Here is a 26,415-nt window from a genome sequence, read left to right as displayed (position 1 = left end):
ATGCGAAAAGACAAATTCAATACTAATATAAGAAATTTTATATGGCCAATAAAGTGATCATATTTCCCCTCCGCTCCCTGCAGCAGGCGCTAGCTGGGGTTTGGGGGTAAACGCGTCTCATGCGACGACCTTCGAAAAAAAGGCCATCTTTTCAGAATTGATTACTGAGCTATTGTTGAAACACTATGACAGTTTGTTAGAATATCAAAGAAAAGAGTCAAAGAGAAGATGCTGTTTATCCTACTTGGCCAATTTGGTAGTTAGTAATTGATTGATCCAAGGAACTCATCCAGGTATGTCTTGAAATACATCGACCATGGCTGGGAAGCTTGTTCCATACCTCCACAACCCTTTGTGTAATCAAGTGTCTTCTTTTTTTCTATCAACATTTGATTTAACTGTATGAATCATTTACCTGTATATAAAACCAAATGGTACCTCACTTATTTGTCTATTTAGTTGCAATATGAACTACCTCCTAAATAGGTTTTATACTTTCTCCAAAACTGTTAATATTCATACCTCAAACACTGAAATACTGCAGTGCTCCCTAAATACACTTCAATTTTTTTAACTGTTCCTGGGTCTTTACACTTATTAGTAGCAGGCAGCTGATTAATAAGCTGGAGCTGTTTCATCATCTGTGCAAACCTTTGAATAATGAACTACTGACGGAGCTAGGCAAGGGCAACAGACTTCCACTCCAGGCACAGGGACTTTTTCTGTAAACCCATGGGAGAGACACTCTCTACACTAACATCCCTTGATTTCTACACTGTTAATTCTACATCCTGGCATTTGGTTTTTGTATTGCTTCCCTGTCATAATTCTGTACAAGATGATTTAACATTAAGACTGCTTTTTTAAACATAGCATCTTCAAGCTCAGTGCTTCCCATCTTATACCTAGTGTTCATGTTCATGTTACCTTGTTACTCTGCCCTAGTTAGCACTGAACTCCCCTGCTGGATCTATTTGTCTTTGAGCTCTTCGGCTTCTACAGTGTTTGTTAATCCCCTCATTTTGTTATCATCCACCGATTTATTGACCACACCTTAATGTGTATCCCTGATATAATTTAGGAAGAGCAGTGGCCCCAGTACTGATCTCTTTTGGATACTCCACTAATTACTTCACCTAAATTTATGCATTCACCCCTTCACTGTACTTCATGCTTATGTTAGTTGGAATCCCCAGTTCTGCAATTTAAGAATAAATCTTTTACAAAGACATTTATCATAAATGTTCCTCATAATGTAAAAAATATATACTGTATATATAACATTTAGACTTGACTAGACAGCTTTTTGTCCTGTTTAACACTAGACAAACAGATCTCAATATTTAGAGACAAATAGATACTTTAGAGCTACATCTTATGGTAACCCTGGAAACAGTGAAACATAGAAGAAGGTTTTTCTATGTCTCCTCATCAACACATTCCTCATTAACCTGGAGGTGAATACACAATGGAAACCTGGCTGCAACTAATGGATTTTCCTTAAATTCCATTACAGAAATACCTCAAGCTCCAATTCTATTTAAAGGAAGTTAGATCAACATAATGAGTTCTGAAAGTGCAGAAGTGTGCTTGTTGTACAGTACGCTGCACACAGTGACTCTGTTAGACTGCTGCCTGCCGGTTGTTTGTTCCACAGATCTGCCACTGTCATGAGTGGGTGTCCGGAACATGGATTTCTGCTCAGCTCCAGTCTTTAATTGTTAACCTTTTAAAATAACTGGACTTCCGTTTAGAAGTCAAGACGCTAACTATTATAACACAGTGTCTGCTGCCTGTGTGGTTGCAGAGTGTCTCTAGAGTTGGAAATCATAACCTCACCCCATCACAGAGTGAAGGGAGACCATGGTCCTTCTCCTCGGAGCCCTGAGGACATGCAGAAACGTTTGGCAATGAGGAAACCGATGGCGAACCACAGATATTAAGTGGAAATGTACAACAGCATGGTAATCTGCCACAGCTAGAAGTCCCAACATACAAATTAGTGGGAGGTCTGTTGACAAGGGAATTTCAGCTTTTCCAAATGCAGGACAGGTACACATTTCGTACAATTCATGAATTTCATGAATATTTTTAAATGAATATAATTAATATATTATGAATAATGAATAAGTGGTCAGACAGCATTAATATGATTGATATAACGTTGTGTGCCCATTCTGTTATAACAAGCAGTACTGCTGCAGGTTGGAAGTTAGCCTGATGAACAAACAGAGCTCCCTCACAATAGCAGTGTCTTTAGAGGCTTCCTGTGTCTCACTCTTCCCTGCCAGGTACAGAAGGCAGGACTCTCCTGCTGACGACTGAAATATATGAGGGAATGGAACATTTGTTTTGTTGAATGTTTACATTTATTTTGTATTGATCAAAAAGGTGTCCTGGAGCTTCTTGGAAATTATTTCTTGGAACACAAGTCTCTTTTGATTGCAAGGCTGCATAAATCAGCCTGGATATAGATGGCAGGCTATTCTGGAAGTGTCACTGGCAGACAGATAAACCACTATTTTGTGGTTGTAAATCTAAATTGTAATCTCTGGGGAAACTGCTTCTCTGTGCTTCACTGCAGGGGGCAGAGAAGGAAGACGGATCATCAGGACCTAGTTCTGACAGACAACTGGGAAGTCAGTCTGGAGACCAGACCCAAAATGTTGATAGGCCTATTGGTTGAATCCAAAATTCCTTTAATTGACAAGCTACTGGGTGGAGACAAATGACCATCAGTAACTACATTAATTATAGTCAGGCAAGTGATGGTATCATTGTAATATTTTGCACTCAACAATGACATAACTGCAATTGGTTTAAATATTTACTGTGCTGCTGTATTAAAATCTTAAGACATGTTGTTCACAATCAGGTGTGTGTGTGTGTGACTATAAACCCATGACATGAGCAGCGCACTGCGACTCCAGCAGAGTTGCTTTTTATACTGAAAGAGACAGATCTATAAAGATTATCTGTCATCTTAAGATGACACATGGCTCAGGTATCAGTGGAAAATGGCCTTAGAATTGTTTGTCCACAAAGAGTTAAAAACGTTGAGTCAAAAGAGTAGAATTATGCAAAATGTCTCATTCTTTAGTACAACAGTGAATAACATCAATCTGTGGATTCGTCATTGTTGAGGGAGTATCGGCAGCATCAAAGTCCACGTGACTGTTCTGAGAGCAGTCAGTTCACCAGCGTAGGTATGTCGTGTAGATACAGGACAAAATAAGTTAGTGCTGATACTCAACAAACAGAGGGCGGATTTGCTTGCCTAAAAGAAACAGTAACATTTGAAGTGATTTCAGTAGAATACTGCATCACATTCACCAGCAAACCTCAACAAGTCTGAGTGTTCCTTACTGCAGTCGCCCCCTGTCGTGTGGAACTCTTCGATCTTTTAGTGCTTCTGCCGTCCTACACGTTGGCTTTGGGGATCTGGGGCTTAAGCACAGACGCCATAAACATTGAGGCAACTAGTGTTTGGACAGCTACAGAAAAAACAGCCTTTCTGAAGCCGAGCAAGCGAGGCCAGTGCCGTGACAGCGACTCGTATCTCGGTGGGAGTTATGGGGATAATTTCGTCGGTTTCGTGTCCTCTAATTGGGCTCGCCCTTGAGGAGAGCTGCTCAGACAGGCCCGGGAGTCATTAGAATGCTGAAGCTGTCCAAAACCACCCCGCAGCCATCAATCCTCAGCTTCATTTGCCTGCGCCTTCCTTCGCAGGCCTCTCCGAGACGCCCGGCGTCCGCGCACACGCCGCTGATTGAGATGAAAGACCCAAATTAGACGTCTGCAGTGGGCTCGGTGAGGACACAGGGAGCAGCCCAGAATAGATTGGCTGCCTGCCTTTTTTTCCCGATGAGAAATGCTGCCACAGGCTGAAAGCACTTTGTCAACCTGTAATGTAGTTTTAATGTTGCTACTTTGAGCACCCTGAACGGAATGGTTCAGCGTGTCCGGGTTTTAAAACCTCGTTTTCTCAGGGTTTTACACAAGCAGCCCTTGTTTCCCTCGTCTCATGAAGTTGAGAGTGTGTGAACGATTAACCATCTTCGGGCAGGTGCCCGTCTGTGGCGCCCTCCTGTGGGAACCACACAGTGAAACACGGTTCAATCGCACATCCTGTCTTTTTGTGTCAAAGTCATGACGTGGACAAGATTCAGCTGCTTCAGTTTATCGAGCTCTGTTTTTGCTCGCATTTGCCCCACTTTTTTTTTTGAGCAGACCTACAGAATCCACAGCAGACAACACTGAGCCGTGAAGACTGGCTAAGGTTTAACCTTAAACGATAATAGAGGAAGAAAAAAATATTTTCCTTCCTTAGCTTCTCTGGCTCAGACGGAATCGACACGTCGCAGGAGAAGGGATGCCCCAGGCTTTCCTGGGGCGGATCTCGATGAGCACAGGTGCAGAATGAGGGTGCCAGTCCCAAAGGGAGCCTGCCTGTGCTGGGAAGACAGAACACAGCCATTCCTCTCACGAACAGAACCAGGAGGATTTCTCAGCCTGAGAGGGCCAGTGGTCAATCCCAAAATTGTGGTTCGTTGAACAGACTGAGGCAGGTCAGATGGTTAATTGCTTTATGGCTGCAGAGTGAGTCTCCCAGGATAAGGGCACAAGCCAAGCAGATAGTTTTCAGAGTAGTAGCTCTTTGGCAGATTATTTCTCTGTCTAATAAGATACTGTACTGCTCACAGGCAGACGCTGAAGGCTAAACTAAATGAAAGAACAGATTGTTCCGTTGTGCAGGCCTGGGTGGAGGGCTGTCCTCTTAATTGCAAGGAAATGTGCAACAGTGGCAGCTGGGAGGCAGCAGGCCAGGAGACATCCTGTATGTCCTTGCACATTGCACTTGGCTGATTTGGGAAGCGAATGGGACATGTCTTTGTCAGCCATGGATGTTTTCTGTACGACAGCTGGAGCAGACGTGTGCTGGACTCTGCAGCCCTGTGCCCTGTACACCTGCTGTTCGTGAAGGTGACCGAGGGGGAACCGTGACCTGATCTGTTGGCCTTGATTTCAACATGGGGCTGGGTCCGCTACAGAGGGCCTAGTTTTATTTCCAGTTTACAAAAGGTCCTTCGCATCTTCCCTTTCAGTTTGTGCCTTTAATAAGCCTGGGCGCTTTTTTTTTGTGCCAATTCACACCAGGGCATCAGTCGGAAAATGGAAGATCTAAAATTCTGAAAAGACAATGAAGTCAATCGACAGCGTGTTGACGGTGTGAAAACAGCCGATTTGGAATTTTTTACCCGAGCGTCTGGCTCTGTTTAAAGTAAGTGTAGTTAGCCATTCAGGCCTGGCGGTGCTTTTAGTACAACAAGAAGATTGCCGAGGCGCGGTTCTGGTGTAATGATTACATTCCATCGCTGCCAATAGCCTGTTCTGTCACAGCGCTGCTGCTGCTCTGAGCTCCAGGTCCACAGACTTGGATTCCGTTCACCTGCTAATGAATCTGCAGCCTGCCTGGAGCCTAATAGGCGCCTTGCTCAGCCCATCTGATGTGTCTTGGCAGGCAGGCCCGTCACCTCAGCCGTCAGCTGGCGGAGCGGCTGAGTGGCTGCAGGTCCGAATGCCGAATGATTCAGACCCCTGTCACCGCCCCAAGCACGCCCGTCCAGCCTCTGAAAGAGGATCAGAGAGGCGGGCTGAAAGCAGAGTTCAACCGCCTGACTGCGGTACCCAGCAGTGAGCCGGAATCAATGTACTGAAAGGTATATACAACTTGCCATGCCTTATACTTGGTCATTATCACTACAAACAGCTCAGAGCGACGGGATATCAGCCAATGACCTTTACAGCCGAAACGTAATGCAACTCTGCCCCTCAACATCCTTACTCTGTCCATGAATTCAGATTCATCTTTATGGTATTATTAATGCCTAAAAGAAGGGGTCTGTGCACCAGTTCTGGCTGTTTATAACAAGAATAATTATAATTTATTGCATGTATACAGCGGGGTCCATGCTAGAGCTGCCAAGCGTGACGTATATAGGAGACCCACTCCACCTCCTGCTGAAGGATGATGGGACAGGGGAGGAGAGAGGCTGCTTCACCTGCTCAGTTAAGGGGAACGTTGGAGAGTTAGACTATGACAGCCAGATTGGAATTTGCAGTGAGGTTAACCAAGCAGCTGCGAGAATTGGTTTTAATTGATTTTATGTCTCATCTGAAGGGCAGCACCTCCAACACATCGCCTCCCGTCACCTCACTGGGGACTGCTTTAGAAACACCACAGGCTGCAGGCATGGGATAAACCGGTTTTCCCTGGAGATCCGCCATCCCAGTACTGGCCAGGCCCAGTCTCACTCAGCTTCTGGTTTGACTTCCACACTTTTTACTCTTCACCCCAGTATTGTTTGCTTTTTAAGCACTTGTCCACATTTTAATGAGAATAGAGAAGACTGTACATAAACACTCCGGTCCTTATACATATGGTGTGTGCTTTAAGATGATCGATCCCTGTTGCATGCCCCTCCCTTCCTGTGGCTCTGAATCACCTGTGGTACGTTCCTCTATCTTGTGTGTCACCTTGGCTCTCGCCAGTTTTATACTGTTCTGTCAAGCATCTTATCCAATCCACAAGAACAGGTACAAACACACAGAGGCCACTTGGCCAATCTAGTCTGTGTGGAAGTGCATGATTTTGTCCTTGGTGAAACACGAACCCTGTTTGAAACTGCTGTTCAAGACGTTGCCCTGCTTTCTTTTGAGAAACAGCTGGAGGAAATTTTGGATCAATTGACTCAATACATTAGATAGGCCAAATGATTCTTGTGTGGACATATCCTAGGATATTTTCATTTTCAGAATCAACCTTTGATTTAAGGATTAACCTGGATAACCATGTCAAACTCTTTCTGTGAATGTAATTACGTTCTATGTTTTAAGGATATGAATCATTTTTGCTTTCTTCAATGAATTCTGGCAAGTTAGTCCATTTTGGTAGTTAACTGGTCCATGAATCTCATCCAGCTGTTGATTATTAGAAACCAGTGTATTGGCTTCAATCACATGGCTGGGCAGCTTATTCCAGACTCCCACAACCCTTTGTGTAAAGAAGTGTCTCCTGCTCTCAGTATTAAATGCTCTTCCACATACAGTACTGTAGCTTCCTCTGGTCTGTATTTCACTATTGATTCAGAAGAAGTTTGGTCAGGAATTGAATTGGTCTTCAGCAGGGGTCTGCTGAGTGTTTTTTGGTTTCTGTTTCAACTAGTCAATTAGACAATGAACCTTATTGTTTTCTAAATCAGACATAGGATTCTTCAAAGGTTCTTTACAGTCATGACGTTAGACATTCACTTGATTAAAGTTAGTTACCTGTAAATCACCTCACACTCTGGAAACCACATGGAACTGAGAGCAGGAGGCCCTTCTTTACACAGAGGGTGGGGGGAGGGTGGGACAAGCCACCCAGACATGATGTTGAGGCTGATACCCTGGCTTCTTTCAAGAAACAGAACAGAATGAGATTCTGAGATTGACTGACTACAACTAAACAGGCCAGATGTATTCCTTTATTAGGTCCTTACTTGTACGTATTACAATTTTGCAGTTAATAATTAGAAAAATAAAGTGCGTAACTAAAAATGTAGGTGACACTAGGCCCTCCAAGAGCCGAGCCCTCTGATCTGCAGTCCCCTGGTTCAGTTCCGTACCTTAGAGACACACCTGCTGTTTGCCAATCTTTGGAAACTGCTCCCAGTTTAAATGAGAGCTGGAATATCCTAGCTGGGTGTCTATAAATAATTAATAATTAATAATAATCATTGCTTACACTTATACAGCGCTTTTTTCTGGACACTCCACTCAAAGCGCTTTACAGGTAATGGGGATCCCCTCCACCACCCCCAGTGTGCAGCCCCACCTGGATGATGCGACAGCAGCCATAGTGCGCCAGAACGCTCCCCACACAACAGCGTGTGTGGTGAGCATAAATAACACATTTCATTTCCTTGACTATGACTGGACAAACAGAGCTTGGAAATCTAATTTTAAAAGGTCCTACTGAGATATGGTCTGGCATGACGAAGCCCATGAGGTCACGAAGAGTCCGACTCCACAAAACGACTAGACACAAACTATACAGGAGGATATACTGGGGACAAAACAGACCGGGGTTTCATCAAGAGTACCTGCAACAAGTTGTCTGAACCCGTCTCTTTAAACGGGTACTTGCTGCAACTCTCTGAAAAATCAACCTGTTACCTAAAAACGAAACAATGGCTGATTAAAGCTTCTCCTTTTCACTCAAACACAGGTAATATCGGCAACACTGTTGAAGTAGTTCAGGTGGGTAGCTGCGTCAGCATGCGTAGGCTGCAAAGGAACAAGTAATAGGTTTATTCCATGCTGAAAAAAAGAAGAAAGAGAACACAACGTTTCGGCCGTGGAGCCTTCTTCAGGTGTGGTGTTGAAGTATACGAGTAGAGATGAAATGGTGACTCGGTTTCATTCTCCTTTCGGCTTGAAGCTCGCTCGCCCGCGGAAAGGCACCGCGTTTTCTCACACAGGACGAGATTCCTGCAATGTCTCAGCTTTCAAAAACACCGTCGCGCTGAAAGCCCTTGATCTTTCGGCTTCGCAGTCATTGCAGTCTCTGACACTCGTACTGTGGCTCAAGGCTAGACCTCGACGGATCACGCACACTTGTCGAAAAATACCCGATGACCCGTTTCTCAGGCCAAATCAACGGCACACGATCTTAGAAACGGAAAATTGAATAAAGCCGGTTTCTAGGAAAACAGAATGAAGAGCTGTCCTTTAGTTTTTTCCGTTTGTCTTGTAGCTGCTTGCAATACCTAGCATGACCACAAGGGGACACCAGCAATATTGCGGTTCTGCGTTTTGAGTAATACCAGAATAATAACCATGGAATAATATTTGCTTTTTATACTCTAGAACCAAGATTTTCGTTTGTACCCATTATTTAAAATACAAGTGTCCATAAACCTGTACTGCTACGGTGGTCCAGCCCAGTGCCTCAGACTGGGGCACTGTGCTGAGATGCGGAGATGCCGCTGTTTGGATGAGATGCCAGACCGAGGTCCTGACTACTTGGTCAACTCTGCTGTCTTGGCTAAATGATACTCTGGGCTTCTAAACTTCCCCCTTAGTTCAAATGGTGAGTCACACGCTGTGTTTAGTGCTGAGATGTGTGGTGGGGCTGCTGGTGCAGAATGGCCCCTGTGTGTCTCCCAGCTGGGGCTGCTGGTGCAGAATGGCCGCTGTGTGTCTCCCAGGTGGGGCTGCTGGTGCAGAATGGCCGCTGTGTGTCTCCCAGGAGGGGCTGCTGGTGCAGAATGAACACTGTGTGTCTCCCAGGTGGGGCTGCTGGTGCAGATTGAACACTGTGTGTGTCCTAGGTGGGGCTGCTGGTGCAGAATGGCCCCTGTGTGTCTCCCAGGAGGGGCTGCTGGTGCAGAATGAACACTGTGTGTCTCCCAGGTGGGGCTGCTGGTGCAGAATGGTCCCTGTGTGTCTCCCAGGTGGGGCTGCTGGTGCAGAAGGGCCCCTGTGTGTCTCCCAGGAGGGGCTGCTGGTGCAGAATGAACACTGTGTGTCTCCCAGGTGGGGCTGCTGGTGCAGATTGAACACTGTGTGTGTCCTAGGTGGGGCTGCTGGTGCAGAATGGCCCCTGTGTGTCTCCCAGGAGGGGCTGCTGGTGCAGAATGAACACTGTGTGTCTCCCAGGTGGGGCTGCTGGTGCAGATTGAACACTGTGTGTGTCCTAGGTGGGGCTGCTGGTGCAGAATGGCCCCTGTGTGTCTCCCAGGTGGGGCTGCTGGTGCAGAATGGTCCCTGTGTGTCTCCCAGGTGGGGCTGCTGGTGCAGAATGAACACTGTGTGTCTCCCAGGAGGGGCTGCTGGTGCAGAATGAACACTGTGCGTCTCCCAGGTGGGGCTGTTGGTGCAGAATGGCCCCTGTGTGTCTCCCAGGTGGGGCTGCTGGTGCAGAATGGCCCCTGTGTGTCTCCCAGGTGGGGCTGCTGGTGCAGAATGGTCCCTGTGTGTCTCCCAGGTGGGGCTGCTGGTGCAGAATGGTCCCTGTGTGTCTCCCAGGTGGGGCTGCTGGTGCAGAATGAACACTGTGTGTCTCCCAGGAGGGGCTGCTGGTGCAGAATGAACACTGTGCGTCTCCCAGGTGGGGCTGTTGGTGCAGAATGGCCCCTGTGTGTCTCCCAGGTGGGGCTGCTGGTGCAGAATAGCCGCTGTGGGTCTCCCAGGAGGGGCTGCACTTCAGTAGTGGATGAAGTGATTGTGAGTTCCCTTCTATATGTAATATGCTTTGTAAATGCAAGGAATTATAGTGATTATTATAATAATGAGAGTGATTATTACGCAGAGGGGAGGCTTTATGGTGCAGTGGTTAGCATTGTTCCCTTGCAGTGCTTGGACCTGGGCTCAATTCCAGACCTGGGGTGCTTCCTGTGTGGGGTCTGTATGTTCGTTCTTCCAGTGTTCATGTGGGTTTCTGCAGCTTGCCCCAGTTTCGTTAGGTTAACGGGCTTCTTGGAAGACTGGCTCTGCAGTTAGTGTGCGTGTGTCTGTGCGTCTGTCCTCCCCTGTGATCAGCTGGCGTCCCATCCAGGATGTACCCCGCCTTGCTGCTGTCGCTTGTGTAGCGGTTCTGGGGGTTCCCGCCCCTGCCCCTCCTGCCCTGCCCTGCCCGTTCACCCCTCACTGCCTGGGCTCGAACCCGGGTCTCCGGCGTCACGCAACAGGGAGCTTGCCGGCTGAGCTAAAGGAGAACTCCCCCAGCCCGGGCGGCTGAGATCCCCGTTATACACAGGGGCGTATTCGTTACACTTGTTGGGATAGACTCCAGTTCCACGACATCCTTACATTGGACGCGTCTACCCCCAGACCCCAGCCAGCGCCTGCTGGGGAGCGGAGGGGAAATACGATCACTTTATTGGCCATATAAAATTTCTTATATTAGTATTGAATTTGTCTTTTCACAGACCCCACTTGCTCTCCATGAGACACACAGACAGGGAGAGAAGCTGGGGGTCAGAGCGCAGGGTCAGCCATTCACATGGCACCCCTGGAGCAGCTGGGGTGAAGGGCCTTGCTCAGGGGCCCAACGGAGTAGGATTCCTCTGCCGGCTGCAGGATTTGAACCGGCAACCACCTTCCAGCCACAGGCACAGATCCTGAGCCTCAGAGCCACCTCTCCGCCCTCTGTAGCATCGTGTATATATATGGTCCCCGTATCACACAATGAACCCTTCTCTGGGAGGTGCTCAGTATGTGCTCTGGTGCCGGGGATGAGAATACAAGAATCCTTTGGCAAGCCATGTGGGCGGCTGCCGGTATGCACATCATCCCTGATATTTATATGAAGCTCACGGCTCAGCTCAGCACAGTTTCTAATCGACAGTTAAGAAACACTATTACACCATTCACACATTAATTCTTAGCCACGTCCATACTGTAAATTAGAAGATATTCCATGAGGAGCTGCAGGCTGATCACGGCAAGTTGGAGCACTTGCCAATTCCTAGTGCTAGGGACGAAAAACCAACATGAGTGCGATACAGACAGTTAAAAATAACCAGGGAAAAGTGGCGGTTTTGGTGACACTTACCCAGCAAAACATTCTTTCTCTTGTTGCGAGGGTGAGAATGCGACAGTGATGAAAAACATCCTTTTTGTTTCACAAGCAGAAAGACTCGCGCTGCGTGAGTAGGACATTAATATGCGAGCGCCCGTCAGTAACACACCGTCACGCCTATTCCAGCGAGGTGACTCAAAACGCCACCTGTACCCTTTAAAACACGAGCGAAATACCCCTGAGTTTGAAATAAAAAAAAGTCTTACGCATAACAACCAAGGCCCCGTCTCGTAGCGGAGAGTCGTTAGCTTATCTCGCGGTTCAGCTGAGTCCAATTAGCCCGCGGGTGTGATTGGGTTTGAGTTCAGGTAGTAGTAATTAGCAGCGCGCATGCGCGGGGAGGCGGCGGTGCGCAGCCTCTCCGGCAGCGCAGGGCAGGAGCTCCTCAGAAGCGCTGCCTGGGCGGGCATGGTGCTTCGCGTTTCCCCCGGTCCTCACCGATTTCACCGGCATGCCGAGCGGGGGGGAGCATGACAGCGCACGGCCGAGACGAGACCCCCCCTCCCTGGCGTCTCCCTGTCCCCGGCGGAGGAGTTTGGAGCTATGCTCTGCTGATGTCCGTCTGCGCCCTGTGTTACGGCAACTCTCTGCGAGGCGAGTTCGTGCACGACGATGTGTGGGCTATCGTTAACAACCCCGATGTCAGACCCGGCTCCAGTCTGAGGAATATCTTTTTCAACGACTTCTGGGGAAAGAGGATGGCCGACAACACCAGCCACAAGTCCTACAGACCCCTCTGTATCCTGGCTTTCAAGTAAGTTGTGTGGAGTGTGCGGAGCGGTTCGCCCGCTCACTCGGCGGCGCATCTGGAGTCGCGCTATCGAAGGGGGTGTCGCGATGGTCTCACCCCGGTCACTACCTGTACGGTCCCTGGGCGCGCAGGCAGTGCCCGGGTTATAAATGACCACGGCGCCGCAGCCTCCGGGCTGCTCGTACGGAGCTGGAGCGCCCGATTAAACACGGCAACAGCGCGTCTCCAGCCTGCGCCGACTTGCAAGACCCCTGTCGCGCAGGGGGGGACCGCACATCTCGCATGCGGACAGCCTGAACCCCGAAACCAGCGAAGTTGGGAGGGGGGTACAGGGGTGCGGAGTTTACTATTGGACCGCGGCGAGGTAGAAGCGGGTAATCAAGTTTAGTCCAGATCTCTGCCAGAAAAACACACGCACACAGTTCGCAACTCGTTTCAAATGTAAGCAGCAGCGCCGTGCGCGGTCCTTCAGAAGTCATTAATGCCATTTTCGCTGGGCTGATGTGATGTGATGTGCTGTACGCGATTTGCTCTGCCCGTGACGTCCCCGTTAAAACAACTTTAAACACGTGTTGCTCTTTATTATTTAGACCCTAGCGCCTTATCTCTTAAAACCGCAATTATAGTGTTTTTGTGGGGTGGGGGTGTCATTGAAAGAAATGTGGAAGCGTATGTTAATTGTTGGAAAAGCGCATCTTTGGAAGATATTTCTGTAGAGCGTGTCGCTTTATGCCGGGTCTCAGCCTGGGGATTCCTGTGGTCGGCCGAACATCTAGGATACAGGAGGGTAAAATTAGGTGACATTCTTGGAATAATTCCTGGACGCAAATTTAAGTACAATTTAGAGCACAGTATTTATGAAATAATACTACAGACGTATGTGGTCTGTGGGTTACCGGCATTTCGATTGATTTAGTATTTCTGTTGACAGAACCGTTCATTAAGCTCACAGAACACGTCATCTTCAGTACAAATCACCTTCCCCCGCTTTTAAATGTTATACGAGGTCGCTCCTCGCAGTTCGCTCCTCCAAGGAGTACGGTTTAGATTGGACCAGCTTCTGACTGATTTTTTTTTTATAGAAATAAACGCACAAGGTACGGTACTTACAGATAGCTGCAGAATGTACTTGGTCGTTTTGTTTAATGACTCCCGGATCTCTCACTCGATCACTGTGCGGGGTGGGTGGGAGGGAGCATTCATTTCCTCTCCATGGCAGCGTCTGCAGATGCTTGCTCCGGAGGCAGGCTGGTGAAGTTCGGCTGGCCAGTGGACGGCTTCCCGGGTTTTACTGGGGTCCGGAATGTTCCGGTCCGTTCATTAGGCGGAGGCGGGCGGGGCTCAGGTAACTGGCGCAGATACTGTACCTGATGTTCAAATGTAAATCAAGCCGGGGACGCCACTGGGGGCACTTTCACAACGTGTTTGCGCCCGTTTTCTGAAAGGCAAGCTGCTGGGCTTCTTTGGGATCTCTGAAAAGGCGTGCAGCGGGCTGAGGTCTCGTTCAGGTCGTGCCCTGCTCTGTGCCCCGGGTGGCCCTGACCCTCAGCAGGAGTTTATTACTTGGCTTTCAGGTAATGGGTGGGCGGTGAAGACTGTAGTCTGCCTGCTGCGCTCTTTAACTCCACCTCCCTCGTTCTGCAGCTCTGGCACTGCCGTCTCGGTTTCTGAGCGCTGCAGCTCTGCTGGTTTTGAGTTCTCCTCTCGGCTGTGTCACGGGGGCGTCGCTCGGCGGCCCCTTGGGACGAGATCCGCCTCTGGGGCAGTCTGGCGGGGCCCCAGCGGCGGGTTATGGGAGGTGTTGGCCGTGCCGGGCATCCGCAGGGCTGGCGCCGGGTGCCACTAAGGCTACCACTGGTCCGGGTGGGGTCCGGGCCAGCTCCCTGGCCTCGCTTGTGATCCAGTCGATCGCTGGTGGTAATATGTTTATTGCTCACTTTCCCAATAAACATGGGAACTATTGGGTCGTTTTTTTTCTTGTGTGCAAAGGGTAGGTGTTTCCATTCACAGCTACTGGTTAAGGGTACTTATGTGCATAGGTAAGTTTCAAGAAAAGTGACCTAATACATTTCTGGGCCTAAGGGAATTTAGCATGCTGACAGGCTAAAAAACTGAAAATCTTTAGACTTGAGACTTGAACAGAAAAGACTTAGAGGCCCTGATACAGGTGCTGAAATCTTCAAAGTCACCCAACTGGATTTCTTCAGAATGAGCAGTGAAACATGACACAGAGGACAGCACTGAAAACCAAGTGGGCATGCATTTAAACAGAACAGGAGGCGCTTCTTGACACAAAGGGTTGTGGGAGTCTGGAGAAAGGTACACAGCGGTGTTAAAGTCGATGCCCTGGTTTCTCTCAAGATAACTGCTGGTTGAAGTTCCTGGGTTAATGTGTTCGAGTGTCCTGACTAGCTAGATGGGCTGTGGCCTCCTGTGGTCTGTGGCTTGTGATGTTGTATGAACACCACAGAGTGTCTACAGAGTGTTTAACACCCTGAGGATAAAGGCTCACAATATTGCGCACCACCATTAGATACCAGCAGGCAGGCAGTCTAGTGTGTTTTTGTCACAGTCAGTTTAAGATGTTAAGCAGTGAAAGTAGTACAAGGCTTGTTGAAACCAGTTCATCCTTTCCAACAGCTCTTGGGCAGTTTCTCATTTAAAGAGAACCAGGTGGGGGAGATGTAGCTTTTGAGGACCAGAGTTAATGGCTGATGGTTTAACAGGTGTAGGTAAGGTGTATTTTAAATTCTTTTTGGGGAATGTGGGTCATATGAGATTTCCTTTGGCAGTTAATGTCCTCCAGACAGTCTGGGGCTGAGCCAACAGAGCACAAAACCGAGATGTTCTGGGCTCACTTGTTCAAAAATATTAAAGGAGTGCTTGAGGTTCCATTTGGTTTTATTTCTGTAAATCATTAAAAGCAGAGAATGCCTTAAAACAGTTTTCATTTTCTGACCAATAATTACAGCCAGTTTATAAGACAGGATCACTTTATTAGCCATATACAATGTTATTGCATTAGGAATTGATTATTTTGTGATGGTGAGTAATTTCATGATGTCTCCTGTAGACAGACACACATTATCTTATTAAAGCTGATATTCATACTTGGTTGTCTGATTAAATTATATGAAGTGAAAAAAATAATTTGTGGAATCACAAATTTAGTAACAGTTTAACTTCTTTCTTGCATAATATGGCATTCTTCAGATGGTGCCTTTGTGTTTGGTTGATTCGAGGTACTGTAAGTCATTAAACTAATGACTGGCATTTTTTTTCTCCAAAAACGTGGCCAGGGTTACTGCGCATGTTAAACTTTCCTGCTCAACTCTCCTTCAGTATACAGATCTTTCTGAAAGGAAGCATGAAGGGGCGAATAAAAAAACAAGTAATTTTAATGATTAAATGGTTTTGCTTTAAAAGAAACTTTCAGCTTGCTTGGAAAGATAATGTCCAGAAGTCTCACCTCTGCTTTTTGTTAGAGGTAGTTTACAGTATGGACATTCATCGTCATTTCTAATTATTTCGGGCAAAAAGCAGACTAGAGTAATTATTAATGGGAGATAGTCTTTTACTCATAAAGACAAGATTCATTAACCTTGAGTTTTTGTCTTGATACAGGTGAAGTGGTAAAATCCCACTTATGCACAAACATATTTGCTTCAGAGGTTCATGTCCTCATAGAAGGGCTTTCCACACATTCTTTGGTGAAATACGTTGTTAGAAACCATTAACCTTGAGTTGTTACAGCATGACCACATCAGCGTTATTTTTTTGTGCAAAAGAATTGGATTTGATGAATATCAGGAAAATAGGCTCCAGGTAGCAGCAGCACAGAAAGGAATAAGCAGCTTTCTGATAATGGATGTGCGGAGTACTGCAAAATAAAATGAACCTATGCCCTGTCAGTAAAAACCAGAAACGGGTTGTTTTTCCTCCATGATTCATAGATATTGTGTTTTTGTTTTTTGATTTACAGCACATTTAAGAACACGTGTTAGCAAATATCCTGCTTTCTGTACTTGGGAACTTTGAGTTGTACACTACAAAGAGATTTCTAAAAATACCTTTAAATCAGATTTAGTTCATGCTTTAGTAGAATTCTCATTCTTTCACAAAAAATAATCCAGATACGAAAGGGGCCTTGAATTAATTAGTTTCTTTTCTGACCTTCTGAGTATATTTTAAAGCTAAAGGGTATAGTTCAGAGTCCAATCAACAGATTATAATAGCAAAAGCCTGCGAACACCTGGCAGGTGCTATTTAATGTGGAGTTCTAGATGCAGGGATCAGGGCCGTCGACTAAGAACAGAACATCAGGAGGCTGCTTCTGGGAAACATTTCGGACTCTGTTGACGCGACGTGTTCTATATGATGTGTGGCAGCAAAGGAAAGTCAAGCAGAGTGTAAGGACATGCCGGCAAAAATACAGCATTTTAAATGGGGATCTGCAGGGTGAATATTGCACAGTGCGGCAGTAAAATGACATTTAGAATATTACTGTATGTAAATTGTGGTCATCAGGTCACAAAATAGACCTTGCTCTTCTGTGGACTGATCCCAGAGCAGCAGCCAGATACAGTACATGCTCATTAAAGGAATGTCCTGCACTGACAGGGTAGAGGAAGTGAATCTTTTTCATTTGGAACAAAGAGGACTGTGAGGGGCCCTATCAGTACAACTACACCACCACCACTGCCACACAGCGCCTTTCGTATCAAAGCCCTTTATATGTAGGGGTGGGCTTACTGTACGTCATTTCCCACGAGTGTGGAACCTGCCTGCAGAGCCACTGTGATACCCAGCATGAGAAACTGCTTCACTAGTAGAATTAAGGGGAGCTTTAGGGATGCGAGTCAGGAGTGGGGTTGAGTTTAGTCAGGACACCGTGTTTATGAGGTTTATTACCCCTACTCTTCCGAACACGGTATTTAAGATCATGACCAAGTAGTCAGAACCTCAGTTTAACATCCCGGCAGTGATGCCTGATTTTGATTATGTGGCTTAGGTTTTCTGGGTCCAGGGAGATGCCTTTACACAAGCAGCTGTGGGCGTACGGGACAAGCTGCCCAGTCTTGCGGTCTAGCTGGTACTCGGATCTCACCCAGTCTTTAGCAATGTCCTCGTGTAAATTAGCTGCTCATCACCATATGTGCTAAATGAACCCAGCTGCCACTCCTGTTGTGTGACCATTCTTATGTTCCTTTCTCCTGTAGCTTTCTGTGTTCAAAAAGCGGTGTCTCGGGGATATGCAATATAGCGAATAAGAGTGAACAAGAGTAATGGTTACCTTTTAAAATGCTACTCCTGTACTGTCCTGTAGAAGTGAATTATGTGTTCTGTGAGAAAGGGACACACAGTGAGCACGCCTGAGGAAAGCAAATACAGAGACTTTTGTAGACCTCTCCGACACACGTGTGTGCACTTTGAATACAATTAACACTGGCTGTGCTTGATTAATCCAGTAGTCTGAAATGCTGTAAGCAGTCCAACTCTGGCCTGAGAGTCTTTTGATGAGCCTTTCCTCCGCTAAACAGACATTGTTGAAGGTTGAAGTAGTTCAAGTAGGGAGCTGCGTCAGCATGTGTCAGGCTGCAAAGGAACAAGTAAAGGTTTATTCTCTGCTGAAAAGAGAAGAAAGGAAATGCAGCGTATTGGCTTCACACCCGAAGAAGGCTCCACAGCTGAAATGTTAAAGGTTGATGGTCAGCTCCATATAATACATGCGTCTCGGAGCCCTGCAGGGCTGGGCCGCCTGTGTCTGTGTTAATGAAAAGTCCCACTGAAGCCGACACCCATCACTGCTGGATCAGCAGTGCTCCCTCTTCCCTGATGGCTCTCTTCTCCTCTGGAGGAGCTTGGCAATTACTGCTACCCATGGCATGTTCTCTCTGCCTAAACGATACCTCGTTCCATTTGCAATATCCTTAAGGCCATAAAGAAACTTCTTCCTTAATGAGGTCCTTCTCGGCTAGATTTTTTTTTTTGCAATTATGCTCTCCTGCCGAGGAGACGCGCGGTTCTGATGGAGAGTGTTGATATTGGTAATGTTCCGGCTCATGTTGCCGATGGCTGTAGGGATGAAAAACGCGTCTTTTTCTTTCGTGCTTTTAGGTTGAACATATTGCTGGGAGGGATGACGCCGCTGTACTTCCACGTGGTGAACGTCCTCCTGCACTGCGCCGTGACGGCCCTGCTGATGCTCGCCTGCGAGAGGACCGTGTTCCAGGACAGGCGGCTGGCGTTCCTCACCGCTCTGCTGTTCGCTGTCCATCCCGTGCACACAGAAGCTGTGAGTGTCCAGATGTTTCAGGCCCTTGCTTGCTAGCAGGAATAGAAATGCTATTTTTATTCCTTTTGTGAGCACAGGAAGAGGGTGGGGAACGGGCACTAGGTAAGACGTCACAGCAGACTCTATTCAGTGAGAACGAGAGATAACATCAGGTTTCCAGAGAAGAGCAGTAATATGCATGCTGGCCATATTCCACCACATCTGGCCGACCTACAACTTCCTGTGGTTGGGGAAAAAAAAACTCGTGCACAAGAAACTTGCATTCCTGAAAGCACTCCATTACAGAATTACGACATTTTGGAAATTAAAAGCATGTTTTCCGGGTCGATGTTAACATTTTGTAACATTTCTTTGAAGAAGACGGTTTGCCAAGTGTGCACCCTCTCTCTGGAATTGAAATTCCGCTTTGCACAGTTGGTACAAAGGCGTGAGCAAACTCAGGAAGCACATTCAAGCAAGAAAAATGAAAGTAAACTCTCAGGTTACAGCATGTGCAAAACGGAGCAGGCGAGCAGAGTGTTGTTGCCAGTGGCTGTTCAAAAGGATCAGGATAATGTGCAGCACAACTCGTGCGATAAGTCCCCCACTGAAAGCAGGTACTGTGCAGCCTGATATCTGCTTTCAGTGGGAGCTGATTGTATAGCAGCCCTGTGCTGAACCCTCACTGGGAACATGCTGTACATCAGCGAGGACAGTCCTCGTAGAGCCCATCTCGCAGATGCCTGGGGTACAGTGCCCAGCTATCACATGAGCACTTTAACAAAATGAAACTCCCAGCACTGTAATTGGCTAAAATAATAAGTACCATTTATTTCCACATGTAGCCAAGCAAGGAAATTTCCTGCTAGGCATTTCTCACATCAAGATCAGACTCCAAGCTGTATGAAATAAAGGCATTGTTGTTCAATTTGTTTAAGAGCTTAAGATGAGAAGCTATTCAGCCCATCTAACATGTTTGATTGCTAGCAGATAATTGATCTGAGGACCTCATCCAGCCCGTTCCTGAAAGAAACTGTTATCAACTTGGACTGTTGCAGACTGCAGCTATCCTTTCTGTAAATGTCTCCTGTTCTGGGTTGTAACACTTCCCACTAGTCTCCACTGGGGTAATGTCCAGTGCCTCTGAGAATTTTGAGTATCCCTTTTTAAAGACTGAAGGAACTGAAGCTTTTCAGCCTGTTAGTGTAGGACATTCTCTTAAGCCCCATCTGGTTGCCCTTTGGGGGGGGATTTCTTAAAATAAATTGGTGACCAATTTTGTACACTATTGTAAATGTTGTATTGCTCAGTAGTACATTGTGCAACTTTTAACATTGCTTGATTTCTGTTCTATGCATTTAGCTTTAACCTAGTATTTTTATTGCTTTCCCATGATGTAAATGATGCATTAATATAAACAATATAAAGAGTCTTTCTAATATGTGGCTTCTTCCAGTTCAGCAGTGGCCTTATTTGTCCCATTTTGTATTTAAAGTACAACTTATTGGTAACTGCATGTAGCACTCCTCACCTGTCTGTATTAAGTGTCACCTGCCACTTGAATGGGGTCTAAGTGGTTAGGAGTTTTTTAGCAGCATCTACAGTACAGTGTTTCTGCTAATCCTCCCCATTGGATAGAATTGGTGAAACTGAGTAGTTTGAGCTACACCTGAATCTCAATCATTAATATTACTTAGAAAGAGCAGTAGTTCTAATACGGATCTGCTTATGACATCACCACAATTTGAGTATTCACTAATCTGTATTCAGATCTCTATCCGGAGTAACTATTTCTCAAAACGAATGCATTTTTTCATGGCATTCCCAAACATTGTTTTTATTTTGCTTCTTGATTAATTCTAAAAAGAACAACGTTTTTAAAATGGCTAGTTGTTTTTGGGAACAAAGGTATTTTTCCTCCTCCTGCAAACTGAACTCCTGCTCCATGGATCTCTGAGAGCGGCGCTGCTTTTCCTCGTGACGGAGTGGGAATGTGGCCGGGAGCGTCGCTCCTGACCCGTGACCGATCTAGAGAGACGCCGCGGCCGGCCGGCCTCCTCCTGGGCCTGTACGCCTCTCTGGGTGTTTGTTACTGGTTGACGTTTCTTCGCAGTGCCAACAGTGAGCATGAGCTCGAGCAATAAAGGCAACAACGGTTCTCTCGTGTGCGAACGCCAAACTGGCCCTTCCTTAAAGGGGGGCTCCGTGTGTGTGGAGTGGGTTCATGCCGTACGGACACTGATTGGGCAGCACTGTCCACAGCTCTCACCTGTGCACAGATCGGAGTTTCCCCCTCATTAGGGTCCAGACTGTTGGTGCTCCACAAGGATACAACGATAGGTGTCTTTGTTGGGCCTTCAGTTCATTGGCTGTGACAGAACTGCGATTTTTCTGTCAAGAGACAAGCTGACCAGGTGAACCAATTGGTAAGATGGTATGCTCACATAATTAAAATATAATTGATTATAATTATAGCCGTTATATTCACCAATGTCACATCTTTTAAACTGTCAGAGCCTCCGAGCCTTACTGTCTTGGATTTTTAAAAATGGCTCAGAGTTGAAGAAAAATCACAGATTCTCCTGCTTGCCCTGCTCAGCTCCCGTCTCTGGTGTGACGTCTGAACGCCTTCTGTCCATCTCTATCACGCCTGTGACCCTGTAGCCCCTGTGTCCTTGCTAATGCGACAACAGATGTGGTATTTTAGCTCTTCCTTCTGTGTGAGGGCATGCCAGTTTCCTTTGCGCTAGCCACTGCAAGGTAAATTAGCATAGTTTACTGGCCAATTTCCCTCTGCTGAGCTCCTGCAGATCATGCGTGACCAGTAAGAGCCTATCCCCTGGCGCAGGAGTGCCAGTGAGAAATTGTCTTGTCATGTTTGTTTAGACTCTGCAAGTTGAGCTGGCTGAGTTTGATATAGACCAGTGTCTGGCAAACTGGACCTTATAAATTAACTTCCTTCACACTGGGTAAGAACGGCAGCTAGGCCTGAGCTACCCCACCCCCTCTGGGGTTTGCCTTTAAACCCGACATCTTTACAGACCATGAAAATCAGTTTTACTAAAAGACCAAAGCCGGGCTGGAGTCCATGGGTGAGGTTTATAATAAGCTGAAGTGAAAGTAAGGTTTTGTCTGAACCATCTGCTAAAATAACGACAAACTGTAAACACCTCTGATTATATTTTACTTTTTAGCTCCAAAACATTCTCTTTGCATTGGCTCCAGAAAGACACTCCAGGCTTGTGTAAGCTAACTATGGTGTTAAATGTAGTGTTGTGTCGAAAATCAAAAAGTCTAATTAGTCAAATTACGGCTGTGGTGCAAGTGTGGCCTGTAAACACACCTTTTAAGTTCATTACACTCCAGGATTTCAACTGCTGCTTTCTGCGAGCTTCATTGTACAGCTCTGGGAGTTAAGCCTTTTTTCCTTGCCTCAGTGTAATTTCTTTACTTTTTTTTCCCTCAACAACTTGTCTCTGTGGAACTGAATGCTGCTTTTCACACATAAGTAAAAGCGCTGCTTCAGGGTATTTTAAATATACATCACAAACAGTATATGGTTACCATACTGTAAATACTGTGAGATATATAATAGTAACACTAGCCTTATATAGTCTTAAATGTTCAATATCGTAAACAAATGGATGGAACATCTTGGTATGAAGCCAAGCTCTGGCTCTAGTTGTAATGTTGCACGTTTCCTTCATCTCCACTGTGGTTTCAGAGTAAAAGAACAGCCGACAAAATAAAAGACTGAAACATCTGCTTGCACGAGCTAATGGCCAGAATACAAAACGCACTCCCATTTAATGTAACAATTAAAAAAGTATATGTACTCTGGGGTCTCTCCAGGCAAAACAGATCCCAGCAGAGTCTAAAAGAGACTCAAGTTCAGGATAATGGCTTCCTCTTGCTTAACTCTGCCCGCCCATGTCAACAACATGCAGACGTCACACAGAAGGATCCCCAGTCTACAGTCACACCCAAGATTGTGAGCTGCCAGCATTAACCGCTGAACAACAGTGCACTTTATACTTAACACACCTTAAATAAAAATAAACTATTGTTTGTGGAACCAGCAATACAGGTTTGAACTTCACGTCCAAGCAGGACTTTGCTGGCTTGTAATATAAATCCTGTAGCAGTGGTTCCTGGCCTTTTAGCCCAGTGGCGCTCCTCATTACAGGCTAACTTAATATTTGGGCCACATTTTTATTTTATTTTCCACTTTTAAGAAGTGGGTGTGTCTGCCAGGGTCATTCTCACCTATGTCTGTTCATCTGTTAACTCACTGTAAGAGCTGCCAGTAACATAACAGCCAGTGAACTGAGCTGAAGTATTCGAAACAGTACCCTTGAAGTTGTGCATTTTGATGCTAGAGACTCACTGAAGAAACAAATTAAGTAAAAGGGACATAGTATTCCTCCAGGATGGGGCTGGGAAGAGCTGGGATAGAGACGGTGTTCCTACAGAACCGGGGCTGGGAAGCGCTGGGGTAAAACTTGTCACCCTGTTCCTACGGTATGCTCTGTATAGGGTTGTTTTCACACTGCTGAATACGTGGGACTATAATCTCTGCTGCACAACCATTGGAGCCACTAGTGCTGAATGAATACTAGATCGTTAGCTCTTTTCCTTCACTTTCACGAACCTGTGATAACATTGTTTAATTAATTGGGATCACGGTACAAATCAGTGTTAACAGAACACTACTCCCTGCTGGGACCAGCTGGAAAGGGGCATTGTTTTCCTGGAAAACGGAAGGTTTCCTTTTGTGATTCAGCTTGGTTATGCCATTGGCAGGCTCTTTGAGGTTACTGGTTCGTCAGTTCAATACGGTGAAGAGAGATCACTTGATTTCAGTCTAATTAATAAGCAGAATAGCCGTGCAGGAAGGTGTGGGTGGTGGTGTTTTATAATGAGTTGGCATTGCCTGGTTCCCTGAACAGGAGGCCTGCTGTACTGCAGTCTTCCTCTGGAGTCTAAAAACCGACTGCTTTGTCAGGGAACGTGGATGTCGGTGTGACGGTGGCTGGAGAGTCAGAGTTCACTGCCCCCTCCACCACCGGCTCAAGCAGGCTGGCTTGTGTCGTCAGGGATGCAGTAACATGACCCTGCGACAGCTGGTGGCCACAGGACCGGTAACGGTGCTCCAGCTCTTGAATAAGTGAAGAGGAATGCAGATGCACGGCCTGGAGAGGGGACGCAGACGGACAGATCTTTGTCAGTAGCAGATGAATTATGAATGTCTTCCCTGTTGGCTGATGATCTGGAAAATGAGAAGCTCAATTTTAGAAAAGATCTTATAATCACAGAAATTTCTTTGTTTTTACTGTCCCCCGTTATTTCAAGTGATGGCTACAGGACAAGAACTCAGATGCCTATCCACATTTTCATGGGGTAAGCGTTCGGTCCGTCCTGGTCACCCATCAGGGCGGTGTTTAAGGTGGTTTGGAGTCGTTCAGTGGGGACAGATCAGCTTTGCGAGTCTCTCTCCCTGTGAAGCCACTGGGTTTGGGCTCTCCTGCTGGGGTAAGGGCACACAAGCCTGTGTTGATAATTTGGCTCCGGGAGCCCTTGGCTACTCTACGGTTTTGCTTCCTTTGATTCTACTTTGCCCCAGTGTGAGGGGTGCTGCCCTGTTCCGCCCCTGCCAGGGTTCAAGGGCTCAGAGCCCCACAGCCCCGCTCTCTAGACAACATTGAACTCCACTCTGCCTCCAAACTGGGTGTCCTGGGGAGAGTTAATTAGGTCTTGGGCTGGAGTAGAGCTCTACACCGACTGGGACCGAGGTCACAGACATGACATCACTTCCTGCTCCCTGCTCCCAGACACATACTGTAACACACATTGTAACACATCCGCAGGCACCCGAAGGGCTCCTTCTAGAGCTACAGTGGTTTAAACTTGATTTCATTCCGTTTTGAAATGTTTCTAAAATGGTAGATGTCTGCAGCATATATCTGGCAAAGAAAGTTTTTTTTAAATTGCTTTTCTGTCAAAATGGCCGCAAACCCACATTGAGATCTGAAGATTTGCATGAAAATAGTCAGCCTCTCATGTCTGAGCCCCTCAGGGCTGTTCCAGTGTGGAAGTATGAAGCCAGTCTCGCGCTCCTTTTCAGCTGAAGGTCTTTAGTACAGACGCAGTCCCCCTGAGGAGCAAGGCCTTTGTTTCAGACTCCCTTACTGGTCTAATAATCCGCCTTTTAACGTTACATACAAGGTCTTGCTGGTGCACAGTTCTTGGCCGAGTACAAGACCCAGCTCTTCTGAGGGAGGTTCAGTCCAGCCAGTCAGTGTTGCTACCCGGCTTCATTCTGCATACTGGTCCCTACAGCCATCAGGGCCCTTCAGCACACGGTCACTCGAGAAGATGAGCCGAACTTTTACTGGCTTCCTGTCACGTTTTAATGTCAACTTCAGAATCCTCCTGCTCACCTATAAGGCTCTGCATGGCTTGGCACCTCTGGACCTGTCTGAGCTACTACTGTCCTACTCCCCAACTCACAACCTTCGCTCTTCGCCTGTCTTCGCTCTATAGGTGACGGGGTCTTCTCCTGCTGCGCCCCAAAACCTTGTAATTCTATCCCTATAAATATCAGAGTCACTTTCCCTGAGCACCTTCAAACCAAGGCTCTGAAATTCTTCGTCAGAAGGACGTTTATTTAAAACTGGATCTGTGTACCCCTCTGCTTTCCTACTATATTCAAACTCTCATTGTAACTGTGTAATTCTGCTATCTCATCTCCCTGTGTATCTTTGTTTCTCTCTGTAAAGCACTGAGAAGCCACTTTTAAAGGTGCTATATAAAATAGTTTATTGTTAACTCTAGGACAGTTCAGTCCCTCTGTCTCCACTTCTGTGTCTTGTGAAGCCTAGCTTTGTGTACACCTCAGGGGTGAGTAATCATGCAAAAGCGCTGCACCCTGCACTGTGTGCCCAGAGGAAATATCTACTCTCCTGCTGAGCCAGAGCCCATCTTGTAAAGTCTAAGGAAAATTCTTGCTCATAAGCCAGGAGATCAAAGGTTCAGCAACAGCAACTGAAAGCGCTTCCAGCTGTGCAGACCTGTAAACCTGCATGAGCTGTACCTAGAGTGGAAAACCTTAGTCAGAAGCAGGAATTGGCTTTATACAAGAAATGCATACAAGGCATCTCTTTGCAATGTGCTGGATTTTCACGTGTTTCGGCTAGTGATTGCTCCCAGATGTGAGTGCACTCGTTAGTTAAGAGGGAAGGCTGTGCATACCGCCTCTGCCATCAGACTGACGGGTCACAGCAGTGCTCTGCTGGATTGTAAGACTGTGGAACAAAGCCATCTATTGTAAGCAACAGTAGTCCTTCTGAGGAGTGCACACAGAGAGGGGGGAGATAGGCTTGAACACATTGCTTAGCGGAGAGGACAGGAAAATCTCTGCCCACGACATCCACTACATTCCCGTTCATCATGAATCTGCACCTCCAATGCCATCTGCAGTGCACTGTGCTTGCAGAGCATTGAGGAGCAGTGTGCTATTAGAAAGTGTCCCTTTCCCCACAGTGGTCTTCAGAGTCTCTAATCCAGCACTGAGGTTTGTTTTTTAAAATGTTACTGTCAAGATCTGAATGAGTACCTTTAAGAAGCCACTCCCAACAGGCCTATTGTTTATTTTACGGAAATGTGAAGTGTAACCATGAAAACTGGTGATATTTGCAAAAACCAAAGTGGAGTCTGGTGTTGACAGAGGTCACACTTTGTACACGAGTTGTTGTTGTGTTAAGT

General features: G+C 46.6%; 1 protein-coding gene across 1 annotated transcript in view; it reads left to right on the top strand.

Moving 5' to 3' along the window:
• Nucleotides 1–11,973: 11,973 nt before the first annotated feature.
• Nucleotides 11,974–26,415, top strand: part of tmtc1 (transmembrane O-mannosyltransferase targeting cadherins 1) — a 129,679-nt gene continuing 115,237 nt past the window's right edge. The window contains exons 1-2 of the mRNA XM_088646086.1: nucleotides 11,974–12,380; nucleotides 18,495–18,672. Of these exons, the coding sequence (XP_088502212.1) occupies nucleotides 12,097–12,380; nucleotides 18,495–18,672 (462 nt within the window). The 5' untranslated portion in view covers nucleotides 11,974–12,096. The remainder of the gene's footprint in view (nucleotides 12,381–18,494; nucleotides 18,673–26,415) is intronic.

This window comes from Lepisosteus platostomus, chromosome 9 (genome assembly GCF_059453375.1).
Source record: "Lepisosteus platostomus isolate fLepPlt1 chromosome 9, fLepPlt1.hap1, whole genome shotgun sequence".
In the NCBI taxonomy this organism is placed as follows: domain Eukaryota; kingdom Metazoa; phylum Chordata; class Actinopteri; order Semionotiformes; family Lepisosteidae; genus Lepisosteus; species Lepisosteus platostomus.
This window is presented reverse-complemented; position numbering and strand designations above follow the sequence as displayed.